The 18,770-nt window shown below is 40.0% G+C and overlaps 1 protein-coding gene across 2 annotated transcripts in view; it reads left to right on the top strand.

Annotated features, from left to right (window-relative positions):
• Nucleotides 1-18,770, top strand: part of SATB2 (SATB homeobox 2) — a 132,867-nt gene that overhangs the window by 62,724 nt on the left and 51,373 nt on the right. For both annotated transcript variants that reach the window (XM_039555439.1, XM_039555440.1), the window contains exons 6-7: nucleotides 3,185-3,287; nucleotides 15,732-16,204. In XM_039555439.1, coding sequence (XP_039411373.1) covers nucleotides 3,185-3,287; nucleotides 15,732-16,204 — 576 coding nt within the window. The remainder of the gene's footprint in view (nucleotides 1-3,184; nucleotides 3,288-15,731; nucleotides 16,205-18,770) is intronic.

Raw genomic sequence — 18,770 nt, forward strand, 5'->3', positions numbered from 1 at the left:
CCTTGAACTGAGACTGCAGAATGCAGCTTGTATTACTATTATTATTGCCACAAAAAGTTTCAGTCTCTTTTGGTTTAGCTCACAAAATGCAGAAGATACAATGGAAGGTTGTACAGAAGCTGTCTATTGCCATCATCTGAATATGCCTCTAATACAATTCCTTCTCCCAAATCAGTTTTAAAAAAATATCGTGCCAAATGTGAAATGTCATTACAACCCCCTCGTGGTTAATATATTATTGACAGCAGCAAATTGCAGAGTGGTCTCTTAGGAGTCAAACTGCAGAGTAAATGCTGCTGTTTATTAATGTGTTCACAGTGCCTCAAGTACAGAAGTGGAGAGGGGCAGCGCAGGGAGCTCCCGCTCCCACCACCGACGGTGCTCCATCTCTGGTTCTCAGTGCCCGAGCTCTCCAAGCAGCCCAGATGGGGATTCTGATTGCTGCTAATGGGAAATGTAATCATTCACTTTGATTTAAAATTGTTCTGTTTTTTTTCTGCTAGGTGTATTACATGTCTGCAGCTTAGCTACCCTTAGCATACGGCTCCTGTTCAAACAAATAAATCCCAGTTAAACAAGCTGGGGGGAAGGAGGGTAGGTGGGGGGAGTGTGTGTGGCAGAAAGAAATCCAATTATTTCAGCATTTCCATCTTTTGGTAGAGATCTCTGTCTTTCCTGTGTATCGTATAACTCATTTCAGCACTGACTGTGCATTTTGTCTCTTTGCTGGAGCAGGCTTTCTTGGGATATGAGCATGTCCCATATTTTTCTCCTTGAACTTACTGCACAAGATTTTCTTTGTGTGGATATTTCTTAGCTCCTGGTCTAAGTAGTTTTCATTCCACATGGCTGTCATGGCCACACACATACCAAACATAGCTGCTGCTTTATTCCTTCCTTAAGGATTTTTCCAGAAATATTATGCATTATTTAGAAATTTGCAACTAGTGAGTGATTTTTATTTTTTTCCACTCTCTTCTAAATGGATATTTCCTTTCTGCAGACTTATCAAGATTCCTAGCAGAAATACCCCTAGTGTTGCTTTACATATAATAGTGAGGATATGTGGTTTCAAAGTTGTAATAGTTCTTTCCCCTGCAGAAGAGAATCTGTCCTGGGATTTTTTTACCAATGGTTGATTTACTGTTTGATTTTACTATTTAGTTTAAGTTTTGCTTTCTCAAGTAAAGATTAATGGGTTAATATATTCTGTGATATTGAATAGCCCCATGATTTCAGTAATGTTGATTTCTTGTAGAGCTAGATAATTTGGAGGAGGAAACCACCCTGCGCCCCAAAAAAAAAGAAAAAAACCAAATTGATATGTAGACAGAGTTAAACAATTTCCCCACCCTTCCTTAGTGAATGGAAATTTAACTAAAATGATGCAAAAAACCCCCCAGGTTAGCTCAAATTTGTACAGAAACCTTCCTCAGCAGAGGCTATCGCCGTGTCAGGCTTTCAGAATTCTATTGCTTGTTAAAATGCTGTAGAGCAAGGGAAGATTTATGGGCAGGGAATTGCTGCTGACTGCCACAATGCTAGGTTTATGTCTCAAAATATTGATTTTAATTAGAAAATTGGATCTCGGTTTTAGAAATTGGAGTTGCTACTTAACAAAGCTCTTACTTCATAGCCTTCAAAATCTACTGCAGTGCACCATTTGAGTGGAAAGGGTAGTGAAAAGGCAGAAGAGCCTCTTTACTGAAAGTAAAATTACCTGTTGAAGACTGAAAGTAATCTGTATCACTCGGTTATCTTAATTCTCTCAGTTTTGCTCACGTTTTTTAAATTCCTCAAACTCAAGAGTTAGGAACAGAGTCCTGTTGTGTTTCAGTGAATATGGAACAGGAGGCTGGATAAATCTGGAAGAGGGCAAGGATGATTTTGTTTTTAAAGCATTGTTAAATTCAGTGAGTCAGTGTGTAAGCCTTGTAGCTTTCCAGAGATGGCCAAGAGCCTGCAGAAACTCATAGGCCAGAGCTTGAAGCCATGGTTTGAGTTGTGAGGTCATCCTTGCTCTCTCCTCTTGGTGCAGAAAGGTCGCACAAGGTGCCACGGCTTTCTCTGAGCTTTGATGAAAGTGCAGAAGGAGGGCATGAGGAAAAGATGGTCTGTGGAGAAGGTGCATTGGCTGCTGTGTGTTGGTGCTGTTAGATTGCATTGCCTTGCTGGCAGTGTACATGTGCTGGGAATGATTTGACCCTGGAACAGTTCAAAAAGGGGAAAAGGAGAGCAAAATCGTTAAAAGGATGCCTCCTCTGTAGCATGGAGGAGGGGAAGGGAAAAATAGAATGGAAGAACTACCAGTAATGAGGCTGTTAGCCATCCTATGGACAGAAGCATCCCAGATATAAAATATCCTTTTTACTGGTGTCAGGTGCTGCAGAACCAGTCTGCAGCTCTCTCCTCAGTTGGCTTGTACGGAGTTGCTTAGGGGGAATTTGCAGAGTAGGGAGGGTTGCTGGTTAGGCAAGTAATATTTCAGTTTTATTGAGCTTTCTTGTGGGTTTTGACTGCTCTGTGTTGTAGTTTGTGTATTTCCCTTTGCTCTGAATGGCACTGCTAATTTCTCTTCTGGGTGATTTTTCACACAAGGGCTAATCACACGTTTCTATAAATTATATTAATTTAACTTATTTGCCTAACTGTTGTTCTGTAGCAAGTAGCACGGATGTTCTCCAGTTCTTGGCTGTGCAGACTTGCTGCATTTGGAAGCAGAACAGAGACATCTGAAAAGCATTATTTGGATTATGCATGCTGGAGCATCTAATCTTACCTTTAGGATCTGGTCCCTAAATTCTGCTTGGTGCAGTGAGCATGTGTTCCTCAGCACGGCACTGCCTGTTGTTATGCGAGTAAAGTTTAGCTTTTGTAATATCACAAATACAAAGCAAAGTAGAACTTCCCTCACAGCCTGAGCTGCAGGTCTCAGTCTAGGTTTGTACTACATCTTTTTTTCACATAATTGTACAAAATAATTGTTTTGTGATTTTATTTATGGCTGGGCATATAGACTGGAGAGTAAAACCAAATTTTTGTACTCATCAGATGGTTCTTTTGGTTTTAAAGTCACAAATGGATGATCATTATGCGCTCACGTGTCATTTACTTTCCCTGGAAAAGATTTCTAATTGTGGAAGATATTTTAAATCACTTTTTGTCTTTCTTTCTATACTTCCAGAGTATGATTTCATCCATTGTAAATAGTACATACTATGCCAATGTGTCAGCAACCAAGTGCCAGGAGTTTGGGAGATGGTACAAAAAGTACAAGAAGATTAAAGGTAAATTGATTTTTTTGTTGTTGCTTTCCAAATTCTTGAAATTCTGCTGACAGTTTGAGATTATTTTCTTTAAATAAAAGTAATAATAAGGTATAATAATATTAGTGAATTTGTCTACAAAGAGGTCACAGTCACAGCACATTTGAAATTAAATCTGATACTTTACAAACAAGGCTGGCATGAAAACACAGGACACAAAACATGCTCAAAATATCCCATTTAGCTGTGCTGAAAGATCAACTGTGTTTTGAATTAAGCTAAAACATTTTGGAAAGAAAAAGTTGTAGTATCTCAGAATTTAAACGCTAAATTGCTATGTAAATTGCCTTAGTTTCGTGTTGTTCCTGAAAGCTAAAAAACTGACTTTTTAAGTTACAGTGCCCTTGTTCTCTGTTTTCAATACTGCAAAGTGTACTGGCATTCCTGCTTTTATCCTGTAGGCATTTTATCCTGTAGAATCTGGATACAGAGGATTTAATAGATTGTTAGGAGACACTTGTAAATAACAAGGTGCTGCACCCGCTGAAGTTAAGATAAAAATAGCCCATTGTTTGTCTTTTTTCTACAATGAAATTGTATTGGTAGGTCTGCAGTGCCTGAGGGAGTAAAACTGAAATTCATCCCATTCTCACCACTGAACTGTCTGATCACCTGTCAGTGGTGCACAAAACAATGTGACAAGCATCCATCATGTGTGGTTGTGTGGTTTGATCTTTTGTTCTTCCTTTCCTTTGGCAAGGGACTTAGGTGTGCACTGGATCACTTGTTTTTGTAGGTTTTTTGTAGGGCTTTTGTTTGTTTGTTTGTTTAGCACTGTGCTTTAAATGCTCAGAAGTTTGAGGATAGTCAAAAACATTTTCATAATTCCACCTGGCTTCTCTCTCCCCAAATGTCCATCACCCTTGGAGGTTAGCTGTATCCTGGGATAGGGCTTTTTCATAGTTTTTCTCTCTTACACCACTGAAAGGAAGATTCATTGTCTGAAAGAAGGCTATTCGACTATTATTAGTCTAATAATAATAGACTAATTAATAGACTAATAATAATGTCTAATAATAGACTATTATTGTCATTTCTGTTTGTGATACTTTCACAAGCCAGAAAAATCATAACAGAATTCAGAAACATTATGAAGAAATAGGGTAATGTCATGTCCTTGAGAAACCATTGTATTTTTAGTCGTGTGAAGATTAGCACCTTTCAAAAGGAGTGTGCCATCTTTTCCTTGTAAAAGGCTGGCAAACATAAGCTACAGAAGTTTGCTTGTTTTGTTTCGTTAGGACAGGCTAGAAATCTACATAATAGTACCATAAAGAGTCTGCTGCTTGAGTTAGGAACACATGAAACAAAATTGTGTGAAACATCAGAACAAGTTCTGAGGCATCTGGTTTTTCTCTGCGCATCTGGCTTGTGCAGAGCATACCTGTAAGACACTCATGCCTCGGCTCTGCAATGATTAGATTTTCACTAGGGGGAAAAAAGAAAGAATGTTCTCTGGTAAAATTTTTTGTGTCTAGAAGGAAAATTGTCCAGGCAGAATTGGGGTAACAGTGCAGGTAGGGAAATGGAGATGTTGCTTTTCACCTACTATAATGGTTTAGGCTAGAACTAAAAACGTTGATTGGACATTTTAGCATGTGGTTACCCTCATGCCAGATGAACTGGATATTTTCTTTTCTCTCTAAATTGCCATTGTGTAACTCAGAAGTGTTTCTTTTCTCTAAATGGTGTCTCTTAATAAAAGAATTTTACTCAAAGTGCTTTAACATATCCTCTTGGTTAAAAAGCAATCAGAGGAATCAAACAGATTTGAGGTCATCACCATTCGCTTTTACTTGTTGTTCTGGGAGAACAGAAATAGGCTTTTTTTATTCATTTTTCTTCTTCTTTTTTTCAAAACTGGGCAAGGGTGCCAGTTGCAGAGGCACTGGAAGCCCTTAACTGTAGTGTTCTTAACTATAGAGATGCTACTACAGCTTCGGAGTATTTCTAGCACACTGTTTTCCACTTTCTTCCATTCTTAGAGCTTTACGCTCTTACTTCTTTTTACTTAGTAAGTGCACAGTTAAATTGTTAAGTGCAATAAAAGCAGATTGAAACCTCAATCAAAAGGTCAAGGATCCAAACCCGAAGAGTTTGCCAGATAACTCTGTATCTGTGCTATTCAGAGACACAGCCAGTCGTTGCTGTTTGGAAGTTTGTGTGTGTTAGTAGGAGGAGAAAAAAGGAAGGTTAAGGTATGTGTGAAGTAAACACAAGCTGCTATAAAGCAGTTCAAGTAGTGTTGATTCGTCAACCATATGAGTGGGAGAGAAAACAAAGAGTCTGTGGCAGGTACAGTGGTGCATGGAGAATAAACAGTCACGTAACTTCAGAGCAGTAATCTTAACCGCCTGCAAACAGGAAGACTTCTGCAATTCTTTAGGTGGTTTCAATTTCTCATCATCTCTTGTTTCATGTTGTTTTGTTTCTTTTCTCTAGGCAGATATTCGTGCAGGACAGCTCAGTTAGTGTGTAAAATCAGTGACTCGAGTTACATGCATCAATCATCATGTACTCCTGTAATAATAATTTTAAACAAGGTGAATGGATGATGCACCTATTCGTTTTTTTGAGCTGTAGCTGGATATTATTAGACAAAGCTATAATTTAGAGTCTTTAGAACCAGCACCCCTATCCTTGTCTAGCTCTAGTTGGTTACTAGAAAGTAAAAGCAAAAAACAATTCACATGAGCTGTGGTAAATACAAAATAGGAAGGGGCTTCAAAATAACTTCATTGACGTTGCAAACTAAATGCAGCCTACAGTGTTAAATGTGTTTCCTATTATCTGCTAATGTCTGTTTTAATAAAACAGTGGGAACTAAATGGTTGCTTCTTAATCAAAACCATGATTTCCTAAACATAAGCTATGTGATTCTGTTACAAATTGCCACATATAGATCTACTAGGTCAAACTTTTTTCCTTTCATAGAAATAAATAAACAGTAAATTATTTATGCACTCTGGAAGATCAAAGTAATTACAACCAAAGACAGACAGAAATAAAAACTTCTCTGGAAAAAAAGAAAAAAAGAGAAGCATCAGGTTGCCGAGTGCATAATTAATGCTTAAATAATATAAGAAAGTGAACAATCAATAATTTGATATCATTAGCCACAGATGTAAAAGCTGTACACAAATGGAATTGTATCAAATCTCTCAAAGTAAAGATTCTCAGTGTGCATTCTGCTGAACTCACCAAAAAGACAGCTAAACTACTTATGCTCATAATTTTAAAAAAGTTTTCAGTTAGTTCCGCTCAGCATGGCAATTTGGTTGTGTGTCAGATGATGCTAGAATAAAATTCTGCTTGAATTTTTTTCTCCCACCCTGCCTCATCCCCTTAAGGTTTTAAGATGTTCACAGTTTACTCAGCAGCACGAGAGTTAGTGTACAGCCAGGCTTGGGAATTGGCTGGTGTGAGGATGAAGGCTTTTTGTCTTCTCCTGGCCCTGGGCTTGCCATTTGGAATGTGTGTGAGAACACGAGGGAGATTATAACAGGATGTCCACTCTTTCCAGTCTCTTTAGGATACACGTATCTATTTGAAAGAGAGCTTATATTAAAACAATTGTAATGGAATGTGTACAGTGGTGGGAAACAAAAGGCTTATTGGTTCTTCTGTGGACTTCTTGCCCTCATGGGTGTCTGTAGTCACTTAAGGTGCTAATTAAGCTCTTTAGTATGTGCTGTAATTTTGTTCAAAATATGCACCATGAATTAATCTAGTATTACTATATGAATTTTTTTTTTCTTTTTAGTTTTACTTTCTTATTTTTCTTTTTGAGGGATGCAAGGCTTTTTAGTACAAAGTTGTGCATACATGACAAGGCTTAAGTATGTTTAAACCTGCCTTAATGAAGATCAGAGATCCCCCTTTTTTACTAAATAATACATACTAATCAATGACAACTATAGACCAATGGCTTATTCCAGTGGTTCTCAAACTGCCTTTCTCCTGCCCAGTCCCACGGGGATGCTTCTCTCAATCTGAGAAATGCTTGTCTGATTTCTCTAGAAGCTGAACTTGCTGAAGCTGGGAGAAGACATTCAACATTGTTGAAATGCAGGATTTTAATAATTTCTTGAAAGGTTTGCATTGATTCTAAGTTTGATTAACAAATAGATACAGAAATAAAAACACCTTGTAACTATGTACATGTATATATATGTATGTATGGAGAGAGGTATTTCAGAACTTAGCCATGCAATTCAGGTAATTGTCAAGGTTACCTACTTGTGTCCCAGTGATTTGGGTTTGTAGCATTTAGAATATTTTTTAGCTCTCTTTCTTAATAGATATTTCACTTCTAAGTGTCATGCTTTCTATTTTTATCAGAAGGACTCTCACTGTATCAGAATTCTTTCACAACTGAAAATCTTAACTGGTGTGAATATTTTCTTTTTGCCTGATGACACAACTTAGCTTGGTAGGAGGAAGTCAGGAAGGCAGCAGGAAGAAATAAATACATTGCGGACTTAAAAATAAAAAGACATATTTTTTTTGTCTGCATATGAAGAACATGTCATCTTTGCTCCTGCCATCAGTGTCTGTCAAAATATAGCTTTCTGTGGATATGAGTTTTGAGACTGTGGCTGTCTCAAAGTTTTTGTGGAATGATGAGGCTTTTCAGTTTAAAGGAGGAGGGCTCAATTATTTCTGTTTCAACAGATCAAGAATGTAAGAAAAAGCTTTCATAGCTTCCTTAAATCGAAAATCTGCTTTGGCTGCTCTTTGATTTTTCCAATATTACTGATTTGTTGTTTATGTGCTGTTTTATTCTTGAAGGTTTGTTTGCTTACTTCCAATAATGGATAGACAGAGCAATCTGTTTCTCTTTTAATGTGTTCCTAGAGGCCAATGTAGGTTGAGAGAGGTTAGAAACAGGATTCAGAAGGGCTCCCAGCTTTCTTATTTCCAGGCTGAAGGAACTGAGAGTTGCGGCACAGTGATAATGCCAGTGCGAGTCTGGGGAAAATTGTCGCTATGTGCTTGGAGGAATAGTTTTTAATTGTTCCTCTGAAGCAGATGTTGGGGAAGCCTCATGAAAAGGCTCACCAGATCTTTCCCAAACAGTGTTTCTGACTTCTAAAAATACCCTATTTACTGATATATGCATGTATATTCCTCACTCTCTGTGTAAATAGAGGGGTTTATATATATATATATATATATATGTATGTGTGTATATATATGTATATAATGTATTTATATGCGTATATCTTCACCTTTTGCAGAAATGTTAAGTTTTTTAAGGGAATACATTTCATATCTTGACTGGATATTAGTCGTGGCTCTGGCACTAAACCATTTAGGGTTGACTGTGAGGCTCTTGACATTACTGTAACTTTTTCATACTTTTGCATCCCTTACTGTGTATTCATTTCACTAAAAATAGAACTTTTCTCACTTTCTTAAATAAAAAGGAAGGAAAATAACATCACGGGCAAACTTGTCAGCATCTAGGTAACATACATGACCTGAAGATCATTTCTGACGTGGAGACAGCCTCTCAGTGGCCTGCTGTGCTATTTCATGAGGAGAGTAGTTCATCAGTTGGCACTAATGATGAGGAAAAAGTGGCCTCTCTCTTTAAATATAAGTTAAACGTGTCAAGATTCAGCAAGAATTATAGACCCCTTGACTACTGTTTTCCCCACCCACATTAGCGTTTTGCATTTCAGCATTGTCCATGGTGTTAAGTGCCAGTTTGGGGGAGTTGTGCATGTATATTGTTAAAAACCAGTTTACCTGCTGCCATGCGTTCCAGGGGTGTAGGAGTTGTGGCCCTCTTGCTATTCCTCTCTGTAAAGAGAATTAAAACACACCCTTTGGGTTTATATTTTAAGAGTAACTTTCACCTAAAGTAAGTGCATATATGAATCTCAGCTTTACAGAATGTCTTCCCTGGCTTCTGGCTGTTTTGGAGCAGTGGCTCTCAGTGCTCACCATGCCTGTGCTGTGGCACAGGATATGTGAGGGTTGCTGAGTGCCATCTCCTGTGCCTGCATATGGCTGGAGCTGCAGCCAGTGCTACTTTAGGGAACATAGGCCAGACAGTAAAGCTTGGAAACCCTTCTGTGGAGAAGCTGTCTAGCCACTTGCCCCATGTCTTGCTCAAATGATGTCACTGAACTTTTTAAAAAAAATGTCTCCTGTTTCAGTACTGTGCTTTTCTCAGGGAGGACCAGTTGTGTGCTGCAGCTGGGACTTCTGCCTTTTTGAATTCTTAGTAAAGAAGGGTCATCTTCATTTTTTAAAAAGTAAAATGTTTTTGTTTTACCCTTCAGAATCTCAAAATTAATTTTCTTTCATATTTAAAAAAAAAGTGTGCTGCCAAACAGCGGCATGTTAGCTCAGACAAAAAGGTATTTTTACAAAGTAAGCATTAGTGGAGATTAGTGTGAAACAGGAGGATGACTTGAAGCTTAGGTACAGGCATAAGCTTTCCTATATGAAAAGCTGCAGTGTGTCTCTCTGTGATCCCACGGATTTCATAGAATATGTAACTCTGAGAGCAGAATGGTATTCTGTTCACTTGAAATATCTGAAGAGTTTATATCTCTGTCTTAATGATGTTTGTGTTCTGTCTCCCTCCTTTCACCATCTCTGATGGTACGAATCAAGAAGACACACGTGTATCTCCCAAAGGGATTGCACAATTGGCTGGGTCATCTGGGAGGTTTGTATCTCCCTTTCGAGATGCCCACAAAGGATTGGTTCTACTGTTACAATAGTTTGACAGAAAGGGAGATATTTTTATATCAGATGAGAACATCAGTCCATCTAAACCAGTACTCCCTGTATTTCTGTCAGACAGCTCTAACGAATGATTCTGCTGCTTCTCCTTTTCCATTTCACCTGACCAATATTCATGGATTAGAACAAGTGGTCACTAGAGCACCTTCAGTGTAATGGTCTTCTCTGCCAGATGGATCTGCCATGTCCTTTTGACAAACAGTGTTAACATGATTATGAAGAACTGAGTTTATGCTTCTATGTGCCTCTTGAACCTATACACAAACCCAAATTAAATCTAAAAATACGATGATGATGCTTGTCTTCTGAGAAGCACCTTTAGAAGCAGTGCAGTCCAGGGGCAGCCCATGTGAAGAATATGATTTACTGTGCTTAAGCAGAACTGGCAGAAGACATGTTAGCATCTCTGTGTCCCAGGGGATGACTTAGTGGTAGTCTTGAGGATAAAGGATGAGAAGGTCAGCTGCTCATCAATGTCAGTACGCTCTGCTCAGTTTATCTGAGATTGGTGCTGGTTAAAGGCCCACTTTTTATGATGATTCAAAGTAAAAAAATAGTGATTTGTGCTTTGGTGGGAACCGAATGGTTTGCAACTCAACAAAGAACAGACAATGGCCTTTCCTGTCTGTTTTCCATTAGGCTTGGATAAAGGCCTTTGGTACCCACAGCCAGCGGCCAAACAATTTCTGTATGTGCTCTATAGCTGTTTTGAGGTTCTGTGCTGTCCTGCAGGAGTAGAGGAAGGGAAAGGTTTTAAAAGTTACGACTTTTTGTCATGTCTGCCTCTCCAGTCAACCTGCTTTTCATCCAGTCCTGAGTGCAGGAACAAGTGGCCTAGGCAGAGATCGGGCGCTGAAGCCAGGGAATGACTACGGGTAAATACAAAGATTAGATGTTGAATGAAAATGAGACTCCTCAGACCAGCCCTTTGCGCTGAAGTGGTTAAGTGCACTGTGATTAAAAGAAATAAGTAATTATCCTAATTATAGATAAAAAGATACAGAATTACCACTTTAAAAGCACCTCCTGTGCTCTGGAGTAGTTCTGTGATTTACAAAGGGGTAGTTCATAATTATGTAGCATAAGCAAGAGGGCACCCTCTGGGTGTAGTGCAGCAGCCCTGTCTCTCCAAGGTGGAGCTGGTGCTGTGCTTTGTCCCCCAAGCTCCAAAGTTCAAGTCTTGCTCCAGTGAGCAGGATGCTGCTAAGCCAAGAGAAATTGTGGGAACCTTTCTGTCTCAAGCTTAGTGCAGGGTATACCAGAGTTCACAGAGCTCTCCCGGCTTGGCCACAACTACTGCTAGAAATGGCTTTTATGATCACCAGGTTTTAAATAATAAATAAAACAAAGAAGCGAACTGAAGCACTGGAGAACAGCCCTGGGTGGTGACATCCTGTCACAATTGAAACATGGCAATTCTGCCGGCTAGTAACTTATTACAAAACGTTTCTTTACCAGCTTCTTCTTACTCTGGGGCAAAGTGCCTGTATGCCTGTGGGACTGAAAAGTTCCGGACACGCTGGGTCATGGATGCTGGCGGGTCCTCTGTGTCCCTGCTTGCAGTGCAGTGCTGGAAGACATGTTACACTCTTGCTCTCCCTGCTGCATCCCTTATTGTGCATAGGAATTTGGTTTCCAGTGCTGTCAGTCAATTCAGTGCCACGCATAAGGCCTAAATGCCCCACAGGCTGTTTGTCAGAATGTTCCTATTAACAACTCAGTGCAAATAAAGTGTGAGGGGAAGGGAAGGTGGAGAAATAAATCTTATTTTAAATCTTTTGAGCTGGTTTTATTTTAAATGGAAAGTTGCATGCAGACCACCCCAAGCTATTGTGCTGTGGTCTGCGTCAGCTGCTTGACTGTGCAAGGAAGATTGGGCTAGAGGTTAAGAGCATCACACAGGGGAAGGGTGCACTGAATTCCTTTTGTGCTGTATCCAGGAAGTTTTAACTCAGTTTGGAGTTGAAATACATTGACGCACATGGTAATCATTATAGGATGAGAACTGAATATTCGAATACAACAATTTGTTGCTCCCATTCTGGGGATTATGTTGGTTTCTGACTCTTGTAGAGGTAGAGACATGTTGTAGGGAGGTATAGAAAAATGAAGGGCAGATGCTATCCTGGAGTGCTGTCAGAGCTAATTGCTGAACTTAGCACAGTACCTGTTGTCCAGACACAAGTCTTTGCCTACCTAGTGGTTGGCTTCAGAAGGGTGGGTGGCTCTGCAGTATGACAGTACTGTTGTACTTGGTTTAAATGAGCTCTTCAAGCAAAGAACTGCAGAATTGTATACCAAGTGAGTGATGCAGAGAGAAAACGAAAACACTGCAATGTCTTTTGCTGTGGTCACACCACAGATGGAGGTAGGTAACAGCCTCCTGAACCAGCTTTTATTTAACTACCACAGGCATTGCTAGCAGAAGTAGTTCATCAGCAGTACTTGAATGTAGACAGCACACATCCATTGAACCCCTTCCTTTCCTGTGTAAGGACCTGCTGCTGTGTCCTCACTGCTTTATATTCCAGTCAGTACAGGACTACAAGAGCTCTAAATGTATCCCCAGTTTCAGTAGAACAACAGCAAACAAAGGAAAGACTGTAACTGGGTGTGAACATGGGCAATGGAGGATGCAAAGGTAAAAGCCCTGTCTCAGGAAGATCTGAGGCAGAATGCTGGTGGCACAAAAGCTTTGTGGCTCCTGTATCCCTTTTTTCTTAGAGCATTGCTGGCAAGCTGGCCTGTCTCTCAGGACAGTGCCAGTCTCCATCTCAAGGCTGTCTCAGTCTTGCTCCTGTTCAGCCCCACAGAACCCTACCAATCCATAGTTAACAAAGAACAACAGGGAATCAGATAGGGGAAATGTGTTAGAGAAGGAAAGAGTCTTGAGGAGTTGAGTAATGCGCATTTTTTCCATCCAGCGTAACTGCTAATGGTAACCTTTTATTACTGAGGTGGTTGGAGTGACTAGAATCTGGTTTGTTTATAGGGAGTACATGCATGGCTGTGTAGTCTAATGTGATCAAAAAAGGAAACTGATAATAAGGGAAAAATATACCTATGGAAGCAAGTCAGGTGATGTTTCTGTGTAATTCCAAGTAGCACTGCAGAGATTAACATCCTGGCAGCCTTTTCATCTTAAACTTTATTTTTATAGGGGTTTATAACTTGGCATTGAAGTCAGGAGTGGGTGGAAACTTGGCAAATGTGGTTCAGCCCAGAAAGTGAATGTTATTTATATTTATTTCTCACCAAGTTTTCAAAAACACTTGGTTACTGTTTTTATGTTCTAACAAGTAATAATTTGTTGGTTTCAGTGACTTATTCTCTGTGTACTCCTCAAACTACAAATAGTTCAGAACTTTTTCAGCTCTTCTGAAACTCCTAGCAGAAGGACTCTAGATTTTTAGGGTTGTCAGTGATGTAGCAGGATGCTCCAAGTATTTCATTACACTGAGCAACAGCTTTATTCGACTTACACCTGCTAAGTAGCTATTGTACATTTGGAATAATTGCATTTGGCTGGCAACTGTGTGTATTTAATGGCATTACTCAGGTACAGGCTTAGTGCAGAGAGGCTGAGGAGGTGACAATATGGCCTTGTGGTCTCTGAATCATCGGTGTTGCAGACAAAGCAGCCCCTCCTCACTCCCCTGCCCACACCCCTGTATCACACAGTGATGGGTCCATCCCTAGAATTAGCGCTACTCCTATTGCATATTTCACATTGATTTCGTGTCTGTTCCTAAAGTGGTATAGAACTTTCTGTACCTCATTCCAGGGAGGCCTACTGACATCATGAGGAGCAGCTTTTGAATAGGGATTTTCAATATTTTCAGCAAGATGAAATACTGCGTTATGTATCTGGCAGCCTGTGAGTAACACAGCAAAACGGTCATTTGCTGACAATAATATTTATGTATCACATGTATTGCATTGGCTTTCATAGTTGAAATACAAGTAAACGCTTACTTAGAAAATCAGTTGAGTTGAAACATTAGCTTTTGTGGAAAAGTGGAATTCATAGTTTTCTTCAAAATTAATTTTAAAGCAATTATTTTACAGAAGGCTAAAGATGTTATGGGGTTTTCCTTTAAAAGAATGGGAAGAGTGAGTTAAAATTTCTTACAAGGAAGTCCTGGATATTAAATCACCTAGTTGTAAAATTCAGTACTAGTGTTGTTCCAGAGTGACAGTTCTAAAGATAGTAGCTATGTGTTTGTATGTGTTCAGGTCATGAGTCCTTCTTTGTCTTAGAGTAACTTTGGAAGGTGAAAAGAGCTGTCTTTCTATTGAGAAGGAAACAGAACAAGCCATCAGTAAGCTGTCATTCTGAGTTTTAACTGTGTAAAGCTTCAAAGCTTTATATAGATTAGGTTTTTAAAAAGAGTTCAAAACCTCGTACAGTTGTTAATCATTACACAAGTTGTAATAGTATTATGGCCTTTATGAAATAAATCCTATCTTGTTATTTGCTGAGACCAATACGGGGATGAGGTAGTGGTTTTCTATGATACACTTCTCTGAACACTTTCATATGAGATCCATATAAAAATGCCTATTCAATTGCATGTAGGGAGGCTCACGGACTCTGCAACCTACTGTAAAATGACTCCTGATTGCTTAAAATTATCTAGGTAGGAGTTATATTTATGCACTTTTCAAACTTCATTTCCTATTTCAAATAGTACTTTCAGAGGAAATTTTCTTTTTTAATAAATGCATTTAGTTTTGCAGTTACATGAAAAGATACTGTGATATTGCTGACATAAGATATTTAACAGGGGGACAATACACATCAGTGTATAAAACTATGAAACTACAGTGTATGCATTTTGCTTGTGCTGTTTAGTTTTTTGTAACATGATGTCACTTGGAGATCACTGTTGTGCTAAACAAGGTTTTTTTTGAAGAGAGTGAAGCCACTTTCTTTCAAGTGGGCATTCATGCAGAAGTGCTTTAAAGTTTCTGGACAGACTCATGGTGGTGAGGCTTTGGCTACAGGAACCATTGCTTTAAACTTTTCTCATGTGTGAATTTCATTGTTTTGTAATATGCTTTCACGCAACCAGCATGAGTCTGCTGTGGTGCACCTGGGTGAGCTGATGGTACCAGATAGCTTTATCCACACAGAGTGCAAGATGGAGTTTATGTGAAAAAGATAACAGTTGCTGAGTTCGGAATGAGAAGCTGTGCCATGAGCTGCACAGGGAATGGCCTTGTTTCTATTTGGTTTGTGTGAATGGATGCCAATTCGAGTTTGTTTCCTTTACATAGATACCAGTGATTCTGAAACACTGACCGCTTTTAAAGGTTACTCAACAGATTCAAATGTTAGTAACAATACAAATGGAAGTGTCCAAGCTTGTTCCTTTATGGAAGGAGGCTGGAGAGGATACCTGCTACTGGTTTATACGGACTCTTCATGAATTGTGGATGAAGCCTGAGAAGTCCAAAAGAATGTTAATTATTCTTGTTGCTTTTACTTCGTGTTTCTTTTGCTTATGTTTCTGTGATATTTCTATGCAAGTGTAGACTTATAAAGTAAAGTAGGTGCTGTTGTGTACAGTCACCCGCAATATAATCCTTGCCCTGAGTGCAAACTGAAATGACAGCAAGCTAATTTTTCTCTTTTAACAGTGGAAAGAGTGGAAAGAGAAAACCTTTCAGACTATTGTGTTCTTGGTCAACGTCCCATGCACTTACCAAATATCAACCAGCTGGCAACTTTGGGAAAAACTAATGAACAGTCTCCTCATGGCCAAATTCACCACAGTACTCCAATCCGAAACCAAGTGCCAACGATGCAAACAATGATAAACCCTGGGCTCCTGTCTCCTCAGCTCAGTCCACAACTGGTGAGGCAGCAGATAGCGATGGCCCATCTGATAAACCAGCAGATTGCTGTCAGCCGACTGTTGGCTCACCAGCACCCACAGGCTATCAACCAGCAGTTCTTGAATCATCCACCCATCCCTAGAGCTGTCAAACCAGAGCCATCAAATTCATCGGTGGAAGTCTCTCCAGATATTTACCAGCAAGTCAGAGATGAGCTGAAGAGAGCCAGTGTGTCTCAAGCTGTCTTTGCAAGAGTAGCATTCAACCGCACACAGGTATCAATTTCTATTCTATAACCAAGAAGGGACAAAACTGTGGCTCTTGTGGGGCTGATGGTTGTTGCAGATCAAGGCAGGGGGTGTGCCATAGAAACAGGTCAAACCACTCTCAGTCTTTTCCCCAGTCTCTTTGTCAGTTTTGAACAAGGCTACTTCTTCCTGGAAGAAACGCTGTTTGTTTGCATTTGGCCACTCCTGCACCGTTACCTGAGCTTTGTTCTCTAGCAGTCATTCCGCTCATGGGAGTTCTTCCCTGAGCTCCTCTCTGTGGTTATAAACTTCCACATTTGCTCCTGCCTGATTGCCAGGAAGAGGTAATAAGAGACTGAGAGTTAGAGGTGTTTTTGGGCTTCTTTCTTGACACTTCCTCAATTCCTTCCTGTGGTACAACTGATGCCACAGCTAGTGCTGCTCCCACAAGAAATGTGTAGGGCAAGTGTGCTGGGAAAAGTGTCTGCCTTTTGTAGCAGATTGTGTTTGCTTTCATACATCTGACACAGGTTTTCTCACTCACCTAGTGAAATGCAGATGTTGAAATGATTGCATGATAGTATCAGCTTAAGCCTGGCACCTGGGGCACCCAGGGTGAATGTGTGCTTGGAAAGACAGGCCATTTACATTTATCCTGCTGTCTTTGGAGCAGGATACAACATGTGATCTCTCAATTGTGATACTCTGTATCAAGGCTTAAGAAATGGAAAGTGGCTTAATATTTAATATTGGTACAAATTCCTTTTGCATAACTGGAGTTGTTCTTTGAGGTAAGATTTACCAGCAAGAGAAGAAAAGGGGGAGTGTGTATCTCTTGGAGGCCTGTCCCTTGTCCCATACAGTGCCTTTGTCTGTTCTCCTAGATTAATGATTTTCTTTGGCACTGCCATTTTGGAAATGCCATGTTATGAGGGAACTAATTAAAGTATGGAGCACATTTTATTACTTCCCTTCTTCCATTAAATTTGTAAGATGGCTGCACTCAGAAAAAAAACACGAGTTCTGGGGTTAGCCTTGAGGATATCAAATGAAAACTACATAGGAATGTATGAGTATTTCCTCTTTTAAATGCTGCTTTTAATTTGGAAAAGCTTTTCATCCCTCTGGGGTCATAACCTGTTGTATATAAAGCCTGCTATAATCAAGGTAGATGGTATTGACAGAATGACATATTCTGAACTGGAGCAAGAGGTCGGCAATAACGTTGCCAGTGAGGGTTTTGTCACTGTCACCAAACATGAAGCTCTCCTTTAGCCAGACTGGGAGACTTGGGTTGGTAATGCCCAAGTCTGCTATTAAATCAAAGGCTCATTCCCCAACAAGAAAGGAATTACCTGCTTCTTAGCCCTCCGTCGTAAGTAATACGATGTACTCTACAGTTCATGATACTGACTCCAGAACAGGCAAATCTTACAGCATCCATAAAAGATTTGCCCATCTCACAACAGTTTTGTTAGTCAACAGGGCCCTAATATAGAGGACCAGTGGTCTTACATACAGTGCATCATGCCCCCAGGAACCATCACTGCAGCAGAAGAGTGTAGATACACGCTTAGGTTTCCTTGTCCTCAGCTGTTAATTCCAACTCAAATCAAGCTCCCCTCACATCAGGGACTACTCAGGATATTAAGAAGAGGGGCTCAGTCAGTCAGTGTTGCACTGCACAGTAGAAGGTGTGGGATATTTCCACACGTCCATGGTGGAGAAGCAAACTCTGTAAAAGGCACTTGGAGTGGAAAATTCAAGTCTACTCTCACCTGCTTGCATCCCCCCTGCTGCCTCCGAGGTACAGAGAGGTGTGTGTTTCTCTCTGGAAAGGTTTGGGTTTGTTGCATTTCACAGAAGTGCCAGCATTGGAAACTGGAAGTCTGTTGTTTCTCGTGATGGTACCAAATAATAGATGCTGTGTGCCAGCCAGCTAATAATGGTATTAATGACTGCATTATGGGCCACTGCTTAATCTTTCTTCATGGTAGCTCTGTGGTGTACATTAGCCTATAATTAAGTATAGCTTCATGAAATATGTACTGTGAGACTTGTTTAATAGATAAATTATTCTCTAATTTATTTTAAAGTCCAATGACCTACATACTCAATGCTGAAAAGCCCCTTCTTACTAACATTATTTCTCCCCTGAGACCTTCCATCTGAGCAAATCTGTTAAATGAAGTAGAGGAAGCTTTGATCCAAACTAGGCTAAATCCATCGGAACAAGTGGCTGACAGTTGTGTGTATGCACGTGTGTGTGGGAGGGAGAACGTGAGGAGGGTCAGAAGGAGAGATGAAATTGTATGGTTTGTGAAACATCCAGATCTTCCTCTTGAAGGTGGAAGTACGTAACTGAAGACAGTGTTTCCTTACACCTCTGGCCATGTTGTCTGCACACATGAAAACAAAGCTCTTTGGGCTCTGTGACAAGTTCTGAACATTTCCTGGAGCACTGTGCTCCCACTGAGGTGGAGACTGAACATCAGGCAGTTTAGTACCTGCCGTATGCACAGGAGAGCTGCACAGGGTGTTTGGTGAGGAGCTGGCCCAGGCTGAGTTAGCCATGAAGAGGGTTTCTTTCAAA

The sequence above is a fragment of the Corvus cornix genome, chromosome 7, assembly GCF_000738735.6.
Source record: "Corvus cornix cornix isolate S_Up_H32 chromosome 7, ASM73873v5, whole genome shotgun sequence".
NCBI classification, from domain to species: Eukaryota; Metazoa; Chordata; class Aves; order Passeriformes; family Corvidae; genus Corvus; species Corvus cornix.